Source organism: Spermophilus citellus (assembly GCF_964194105.1).
Source record: "Spermophilus citellus genome assembly, chromosome: 11".
NCBI lineage: Eukaryota > Metazoa > Chordata > Mammalia > Rodentia > Sciuridae > Spermophilus > Spermophilus citellus.
The window spans coordinates 106,953,747-106,963,081 of record NC_138192.1 but is presented as its reverse complement, the minus strand read 5'-3'; the positions used below and the strand labels follow the sequence as shown (position 1 = coordinate 106,963,081).

At 39.7% G+C, this 9,335-nt stretch overlaps 1 protein-coding gene and 1 pseudogene across 2 annotated transcripts; one reads left to right on the top strand and one right to left on the bottom strand.

Annotated features, from left to right (window-relative positions):
- Nucleotides 1-555: 555 nt before the first annotated feature.
- Nucleotides 556-3,820, top strand: LOC308630535 (3-hydroxyacyl-CoA dehydrogenase type-2-like; annotated as a pseudogene). Its single transcript has one exon. The product of its transcript is annotated as a 3-hydroxyacyl-CoA dehydrogenase type-2-like (transcript).
- A 766-nt stretch (nt 3,821-4,586) lies between these two features.
- Nucleotides 4,587-7,939, bottom strand: LOC308631211 (signal peptidase complex subunit 2). Its single transcript, XM_081262196.1, has 2 exons — nt 6,031-7,939; nt 4,587-5,560 (listed from the first exon to the last, which is right to left on the bottom strand). The coding sequence occupies exons 1-2, from the start codon at nt 6,386-6,388 to the stop codon at nt 5,226-5,228; spliced, it is 693 nt and encodes a 230-aa protein (XP_081118322.1). The 5' UTR covers nt 6,389-7,939; the 3' UTR covers nt 4,587-5,225.
- Between the last annotated feature and the right edge of the window lie 1,396 nt (nt 7,940-9,335).

Sequence of the window (9,335 nt, the reverse complement as noted above, 5' to 3'; positions counted from 1 at the left end):
TCTTTGCAACTAGATTATAAATTCCCTGAGCACAACTGTGTAGTACCCAATAAATATTTCACCACTGAAGACTGCATGCACTGGGCCTATAATCTCAGTGGCAGGATTAGGAGTTCAAAGCCAACCTCAGCAAAGCCATAAACATCTCAGTGATACCCTGTGTCTAAATAAAATACAAAAAAGGACAAGGGTTATGCTTCAGTGGTTAAGTGGCCCTGAGTTCAATCTCCAGTACCAAAAAAAAACAAAAAAACAAAAAACCCAACAACAACAACAACAAAACGCATGGTTTGATGTGAGCCTTTCATTTATTTATTTATTTAGATACTGTGGATTTAATCCAGGTACACTGTGCCACTAAGTCATTTTAAAAATTTTAAATATTACCAGTCATTTTTTATTTTGAAATAGTTCTCCTGAAGTTGCTCAGACTGGCCTCAAACTTGTGATCCTCCTGCCTTAGCCTCCAGGGTCCCTGGGATAACAGGTGTATACCACCAAGTCAACTGTTAAAAAGTTAACCTTTGAGTCCTTCAATAGTGAGGCTGGTGCAACATGGCTGTGGCATGTTGGAACATGAAGGGCCTGGTAGCAGTAATAACTGGAGTAGCCTCCAGTCTTGGTCTGGTCATTGCAGAATGACTGGTGAAGCACGGGACTACTGCTGTGCTTCTGGACATGCCTGACACAGGTGGTGAGGCCCAGACCAAGAAGTTAGGAAAGAGACGCATGTGTGCCCCAATCGATGTGACCTCTAAGAAGGATGTGCAGTCAGCCCTGACTCTAGCAAAGGAGAAGTTTGGCTGTGTGGATGTGGCTGTCCACTGTGCAGGTATTTCAATGGCCATTATTAAGACATACAACTTAAAGAAGAACCAGGCCCATTCCTTGGAGGAGTTCCAGTAGGTTTTCAATGTGAAGCTTACGGGTACCTTCAATGATCCACCTGGTTGCTGGTGAGATGAGCGAGAATGAACCAGACCAGGGAGATCAATGTGGGGTTATCATCAACACTGCCAATGTGGCTGCCTTTGAGGGCCAGGCAGGACAAGCTACATATTTTGCTTCCAAAGGGGGCATAGTTGGCATGACATTGCTCATTGCTTGGGATCTGGCTCCAATAGGCATCTGGGTTATGGCCATTGCTCCAGGTTGGGTCTGTTTGGCACCCCATTGCTGACTAGGCTTCCAGAGAAGGTGTCCAACTTCCTGGCCAGTCAGGTACCCTTCCCCAGCCAACTGGGTGACCCTGCTGAGTACGCTCACCTGGTCCAGACCATAATCAAGAACCCGTTCCTCAAAGGAGAGGTCATCTGGATGGATGGGGCTGTGCATGCAGCCTTGAAGGGTGACGGCAGGGAAAACGAAGGCTCCTGTGCCTCACCTCCCCCTGGGGTACTACTAACTTTGCCTACCAGTCACCCTCTGTGCCTAATAAACTATTTCATTATAAAATTTATTTATTTATTTATGCCTTACAGATTTATTTATTTTTATTATTAGTTGTTCAAAACATTACAAAGCTCTTGACATATCATATTTCATACATTTGATTCAAGTGGGTTATGAACTCCCATTTTTACCCCGTATACAGATTGTAGAATCACACTGGTTACACATCCACGTTTTTACATACTGCCATACTAGTGTCTGTTGTATTCTGCTGCCTTTCTTATCCTCTACTATACCCCCATATTGTAAAAATTAAAAAAAAATTAACCTTTGAAACAAATTCCATCTTTGACAATTTAAAAAATAAGCTCTATATGGTCAGAATTTGCTATGTGAAAACTCTTTTAAAAGAAATACTTCTCTTGAGATTCAAAAGTTGTCTTTCACTTATAGGTAAACAATTTAATGTTCAGTTGGTCTACGTCCTTCGCTGACTTTAATCACAACCCCCTTCAGTTTCTTTTTTCATGCACAGAAGTCCTAGTATTTCCAGATTTTCTTTCATTCTTTTGACCACATAATGGTTCTATATACATCTTCTCTGGCTCCTTTGTGTCTTTGAGGTAGAGTGACCTAAATTGCATAGACAAGCTTTATTTTGATGAGCTACCCTAGCCAGGGTCACATATTCTAGCCAGCTAATTTCCCACAGACATGTTTAGCTTGGCTAGTAGTTGTTAAAAAATAAAGAAGAAAACAATTTAAATTTTATTTTGGTACGAGGACTTAACCAAGGAGTGCTTTACCACTGAGCCACATTCCTCGGCCCTATTTATTATTATTATTTTGAGACAGGGTCTTCCTAAGTTGCTGGTGCTGACCGGAACTTGCAATCCTCCTGTCTTAAGCTTCCTCAGTCACTGGAATTATAGGCACATATCACTGCACCCAGCTAAGAAACAATATTTTTAACCCAGTGGTCACAAGTTCTTCTCAGGTTCTACCATTCCTTTAGACTTACACCAGGCCAGTTTCCTAGACTGTAAAGTCAAGGAGCCCAGAGACTGCCTGTATTGTTCACTATTAAATACTGAAGCTTCTACAAATTTCATCCTTATGTAGAAGCAGCTTTTCAACTTTTTGTCCCAACCCTGAATGAAAATATACCTGGGCCTGATGGTGCACATTTTTTATGCCAGCAACTCAAGAAACTGAGGCAGGAGGGTCACAAGTTCAAGGGTTGTCTGAAAATAAAAAATAAAAAGGGCTGGGCATATGGCTCAGATAAGCACCCCTGGGTTCCACCTCAGTATCTGTGTATACACAAAGGCACATATTCTGTGTTAACACTTCAATTACAATGACTTTGGATATTTTCTATCATTCTCCTTTTCTTTCTTGTGGAGGTATGTGTATGTGGTACAAGAGATTGAACCCAGGGCACTCTACCACCACGCTACATACCCAGCCTTTTTTATGTTGAGATAGGGTCTGGCTAAGTTGCCCAGGATGGCCTCAAACTTTTGATCTTTCTGCTTCAACCTCCAGAGTAGTTGGAATTACAGTGATGCACCACTATATCCGACTCTCCCAACTTGTCTTTTTTTTTTTTTTTTTTTTAATACCAGGGATTGAACCCAAGGGTGCTTAACCACTGAGCCATATCCCCAGCCCTTTTTTATATTTTTATTTAGAGAACGGGTCTTGCTGAGTTGCTAAGTGCCTGGTTAACTTGTTGAGGCTGGCTTTGAACTCGTGATCCTCCTACCTCAGCCTCCAGAGTTGTTAGGATTACAGGCATTCACCACTGAGCTGGCTATCATTCTTCTTCATAATCTGCTAAGCTGATGCTTAAATTCCCACATTTTCTAACATCTATGGCAGAAATAAGGTAAGATCTCTTGCCACCGTATTACCTAGTACCCCTGAATAAGAACTTTGTTTGTTTGGTTGGTTGGTTACAGCCAGGTGCTAGGAAAATGCCTAGCAGTGTCTGGTACCTGGAAGAATGAACAAATGCTTGTAGTTTTTGTTGACTGAGTCTGTTCCTATGTGAAAATAAAAGTTTAATTACATATATCCATATATTTTTAATTTCTATTTTTTTAAGTGCTGGGAAACACTCAGAGCCTGGACTTCATGCATGCTAGGCAAGTACCTGAATTACTTCCCCAGCCCTCAATCGTATTTAAAATTATTCTTAAAAACTAAACTTTAATTTACTGAAGAGCATTAACTTTAAGCAAAAGGAAAAAATCACACAAGGAGTAAATATGTAATAGGATTCTAATTAACTATATAATTCCTTTTAAATACTTTAGAAACTGATCCAAGACCCAGGTGAGGCAGTGGATGCCTGCAATCCCATTACCTGGGAGGCTGAAGCAGAAGGATCACAAGTTTGAGGCCAGACTCAGCAATTAACTGAGACTCATTTGTAGAAGCTTCAGTATTTAATAGTGAACAATACAGGCAGTCTCTGGGCTCCTTGACTTTACAGTCTAGGAAACTGGCCTGGTGTAAGTCTAAAGGAATGGTAGAACCTGAGAAGAACTTGTGACCACTGGGTTAAAAATATTGTTTCTTAACTGAGACTCAGTCTCAAAATAAAAAAATAAAAAGGGCTGGGGATGATGTAGTTCAGTGGTAGAGCACTCCAGGAGTTCAATTTCAAGTACTTAAAATTTTTTTTTGATTTTACAGTTAGCTACCTGACTTTTCTCAGTTTTCCAATTAAAATCTACTTTGATCTACTTTCTATGAATTCAGTGGAGAGACAATAAATAGAAATAGACAGTTATGGAGCAGCTGTCATGAATGAGCTAGTATATCATATAGGGTCCTATAAATCACCTTATTCAAACAGTCTGTATTAAGAATGAGGGCATTGAGGTTTGAGAGGGCATTGAGGTTTGAGAGGCCAGGGAGCCTGCCCCAGTTTTCAAGTAAATATTAGCCCTGGGATTCACATGGTTTCTGATTTACACCTCACACTAATACTGAATGTGCATTTTAAAACAATAAATGAATAGCTGCCCTATAACACAACTGAAAATATTAGACATGTGTCAAACTTTTACTGTTCCCTTTGTGGTACCACTTTTTTTAAAAGATATTTCATAATTCTTTTTTTTTTCATTTTTTCACATCTTCTTTCCTTTTATTGAAAAAAATTTTAGAAAATGGCAATTAATAAAGGTTGCAAACAAATCAACAGGGATATACTATGGAAAACAGACAATATAAAATTAAAAATGCCACTGGCTTCTTCAGTTGATTAAGAACACAAAATGTTTAACAGGCAGGTCTTTTTAGACAAATTTAAAAGCTATATTTTGTGGGTTTTTTTGTAGTTTTCCCAAGTCAGATATATACACACCCACAAAAATGGTGTGTGAGGAAAGCTGTCATACACAAGAAGTTGTATCCTGAATTCTTCAGGAAACAGTTGTTGAAACAGAAATTAACATGAAGTCAGCAACAGGTTAACAATTTTTTAAAACTGAGTCTTCAAATGCTGCATGGCACAAAGCTATACTATAGAAAGTACTACTACGGACAAAAAAAAAAGTTTTATACAGAAGAATGCTTTTCCAAAGCAAGTCAAAACAACACAATCAGCAGACCAAGGAAGCTACAGCTAGAAATAAGAGCTACAACTTCTCGTATCTGTGCTAGAAAATCCTATTTTTCCAGAAGAGACTAAAATTTCAGGACAAAAAAAGGGACATTTTAAACATTTCTTACTTTACCCATTTTAAGTTCTGTTTCTTCCCCCACCCATCCAGTAATTCAGCATGATCCAGCAGAAAGAGGGCTGCTTTAAGAATTGGCTATTTTATTTTTCTTTCTGTGGCAAGACTGTCATGGAGCCTGGATATTTCAGGCTCGTATGCATCCATGACCAGTGTCCCGCTGTGGTCAAAAAACTTGGCGATAGACTTAGTGAATTTGGCTTCCCGCTGCTGCTTTGTTCTCCCACTGATGAAGGTCAGTTTCAGTGTATATTTATCATCAAACCTTTTGAGACTGGAGGACAGTTGCCAAATATCATCAGGATCCATCCCAGTAGGATCTTTCCTGTGAGCCACAAGAAAGATGCTCTTCTCCTTATATGAGGTATAAATGGTCAGAATCCCCATCATCACGAAATAGGATATTGTTACCGCTGTTGACCGGTGACGAGTCCTTGCTTCCCCATGTTGAAGAATAACACCAAAGAAGCACGCCGGGGCAAGGTCAGAGTAGAAATTAGAAGTTTATTAAAGGACAGCAGAAAAGACTTCTCCCGGAGGAAGAAGGGGACCCAAGAGGTGGAATCCGTGGAAGGGCTGTTGTCTCCCCTTTTTATAGTTCTTTCAGTGATGGAATGTAGGTGGAAAGGCCCGAGGGGTGGGACACAGGTGGGCCAAGCGGGCAGGAAGGACTTTTGGGATGGGCTTATCACTTCTCTGGGATGGGCTATCTCCAAATCTGTTGGGGGCTGTTTCTTTGAGGTGGACTTTGGCCTAGGGCCTTTTCAGGACTTCATTAACATTCCATGAGTTGTCCTGTGTTTTCCCTGAGTCATTCCCAGCATGGCCTCCATCTTAGATTTCACTCGATGTTAGACCCGATTTACCTAACTACACTGACTACCTAACTTTAAAATCTGGCACAGGGCTAAAACTGGCTTGGACTCTGGAAAGGGGTGCATATAATCCCAAATCAAAGCCACTATGGCAAAAAAACAGGAGATGGTACAGATGGTGAGGCGACCTTCAATTAGCCCAAAATTCTCCACATACTTGTACTTTTCCAGAAGTACCTTTTTGGCAGAATCATCCAAAGAGTTTTTCACAGCTGATCCATCCCATTTGTCAATTTTTACAGGCTTATCATCAATTTTCCACTTATCTAACAAGCCGCTGCGGCTGCTGCCTGTCTCGCAGCTAGGGCCACCACTAGCCCCACTACTCCCTGCGCCACCACTTCTCCCGCCCTGTGCCGCCGCCATCTTGTCTGCTTCTGCGTCTCCCTCGATATTTCATAATTCTTTTATGCTTTATTGTCAGATGTCTTTCATTTTCAATACTTAAGATATTGAGATTTAAATGCATTTCTCTGTATAGAATGGTTAATGAAAGGAGTTAAATGGTCATAATATTCTTCTTTTGTGTATTCTGTATGTACCCCTTATATTTTCAGACTTTGAATCTGAAGGGCACCAAAATCACAGCTAAACTTAAATTTTTTGTTGCAGACTATAAATTATCTGGATATTTGAAAAATATATGGAAAAAAATCAGTAAACAATTTCTGTTTCAATGCATATATTTGGTATGCTAGATCTTAGTTATCTCCCTTCATCTTTCCTTCTGTTGAATTTGGCTTATGACCATGGTAAGTCCACTGTCTAGGTAATGTTTAAAAACAAAACAAAACAAAAACAAAAGGATACCTCCTGACCTTGAGCAGTACTAACTATAGGTGTTTGCTGGCAAACAACCAAAAAGAACAGCTGCTCTTTCCTTAGTACTTGCTGTGTGCTGGAGACCCTGCCTAGTGCCTTATATCCATTATGCCATCTAGTCCTCAGAACACTCCAATGAGGTAGGTAGTACTATTATCTCCATTTTTACCAATCAGGAAAGTGAGAGGTTAAGAAGCTTACAAAGAGTCACACAGCACAAAAATGCTGGAGCTATATTTCTAAACTTGATGACCTTGACCTCAGAGATTTAGCTCCTAACCACCACAGCCCCTTACCTATGTGGAAAACAGAAACAAAAACAAACCAAAAAAAAAAAAATCTGAAAAACAATGTAGGACACTAAAGTAAGAATAAGGTCACTGTACACTTGGGATGGCATCAGAAGGCTTCAGGGACAAGGTTTTAAGCAAAGCATCAAAGCAGAATGGAATTTGAGTTGGCAGAGCCGAGAACAGAGAACATCAAAACAAGAAAAGAAGCATCAAAACAAAAGTGGCCATGGCTTCCTGTATGAGGCAAAAAGAACACCACCTAATAGAGGGATCAGGTTGAGTAGTTTCTTTTCTTTTTTTGGTACCAGGGATAGAGCCCAGGGGAGCTTAATCACTGAGCCACATTCAACTCCCTTTTCTCTTTTAAAATTTTATTTTGAAAGCTGGGCAGGGTGGTGCACGCCTATAATCTCAGTGGATCAGGAGGCTGAGACTGGAGAATCTCTTCAAAGCCAGTCTCAGCAAAAGCAAGGCACTAAGCAACTCAGTGAGACCCTGTCTCTAAATAAAATACAAAATAGGGCTGGGCATGTGGCTCAGTGTTTTTTTTTTTTTTTTAATTTTGAGAGACTGTTGCTTACAGGCTCCCTAATTTGCTGAGGCTGGCTTTGAACCCATGATCCTCCTGCCTCAGCCTCCTGTGCTGCTGGGATTATAGGTATGTGCTACCACACCCAGCTAGGTTGAGTAGTTTCTAGTGGAATCTTATCTGCTGTCATCACCACATTTCTTTCTCTTTCTGGTTTTAAGAATGAAACAGGGGTTGGAGTTGTGGCTCAGAGGTAGAGTGCTTGCCTGGCATGTGTGAGTCACTGGGTTTGATTCTTTTTTTTTTTTTTCTCTTAAAGAGAGAGTGAGAGAGGGGAGAGAGAGAGAGAGGAGAGAGAGAGAGAAAGAGAGAGAGAGAGAGAGAGAGAGAGAGAATTTTTAATATTTATTTTTCAGTTCTCGGCGGACACAACATCTTTGTTGGTATGTGGTGCTGAGGATCGAACCCGGGCCGCATGCCAGGTGAGCGCGCTACCGCTTGAGCCACATCCCCAGCCCTGGGTTTGATTCTTAACACCATTTATTTTATAAATAAAATAAAGGTCCATCAGCAACTAAGATTATATATATATTTTTTTTAAACAAAATGCAAATACCAATGTTATACGGCACCCAGTTATGCAAAAACCAGAAATTCCAATGTATACAAAAGTAAACAGTAAGATTTTCAATTACTACCACTGCCTTTAAAAACTTTATGTCTTTGATTATCTTCCCTGGGTTTAAATCAAGCTATTTGGACTACGTTGATAGTTACTCCTTATTTTATTGTAATGAGGAGTAACTTCCCCATTCTTACTAGTGAGTTCTGGTTGTCTTTAAAGACATGGGAAAGATGTTACAGCACAGGAAGTTCAAACTTATTAGTGGGCTTTGATCCAGAAAATCACTGTAAATTAGTTGTTTGGAACCTGGAATTTATTTTCCCATGGAAATAGTGGTTATATTCCCAGAGGGTCCACAAAAGCTTACTTAACTAAGAATGCAGTAGAAATGAACACTGTCACCTTTGTGCTAACCTCTGCCTATTATTCTGAAGTCTCTATGGATTTCTCTCCTTATTACAATGTTTAACCACCACTTTGGGAACAGCTTTTTTCATTACAAATTATAGAAAATGTTGACTGTCACTTGTAATTCTATCCTAATCCAATCTTTAATTATTCTTTGGGGGTGTTTCTTTTTACCACCCAATACTTAAAACAGAACTTCTGTTGGAGAGTTATTTTCCTTTTTTCTAATATCAAGGAGTCAGTAAAATGGCCAAAGAGTGCCTATAGCCTAGGCTATAGTGTCACGTTCTCTGCTATAGCTTGATAAGCACTGCCATCAGAGGCCTAGAAGATATATTCTTGACTTTGTGGAGTTTTAAAACAAACAACCTCCCTAACACTCTTCCCCAGCTTTCTTGGCTTTTGACATGTAATCATACGATAGTTTCTAGGTCTTATTCATCCTGAGTTTGGTGGTATAATTTAAGAGACTACCTGAATAACGTTCATGCACATTTTGATTATAGTTGAATTGTTACTACAGAAATTTCATTCTAAAATAATCTAAAGCTATGATCTAAATGTCTGCCAAATATATAACTTATCTCAGGAATACTTTCTTTCATGTTATAGTAACCACAATAAAACAAAAATATC

Bases quoted from the DNA above. Each gene is read 5' to 3' on its own strand.
- LOC308631211 (XM_081262196.1), bottom strand. From the start codon at position 6,388: ATGGCGGCGGCACAGGGCGGGAGAAGTGGTGGCGCAGGGAGTAGTGGG. The intron at 5,561-6,030 runs GTAGTCAGTGTA...ACCGGTCAACAG, and splicing joins GTGCCAGATTTTAAAGTTAG to CGGTAACAATATCCTATTTC.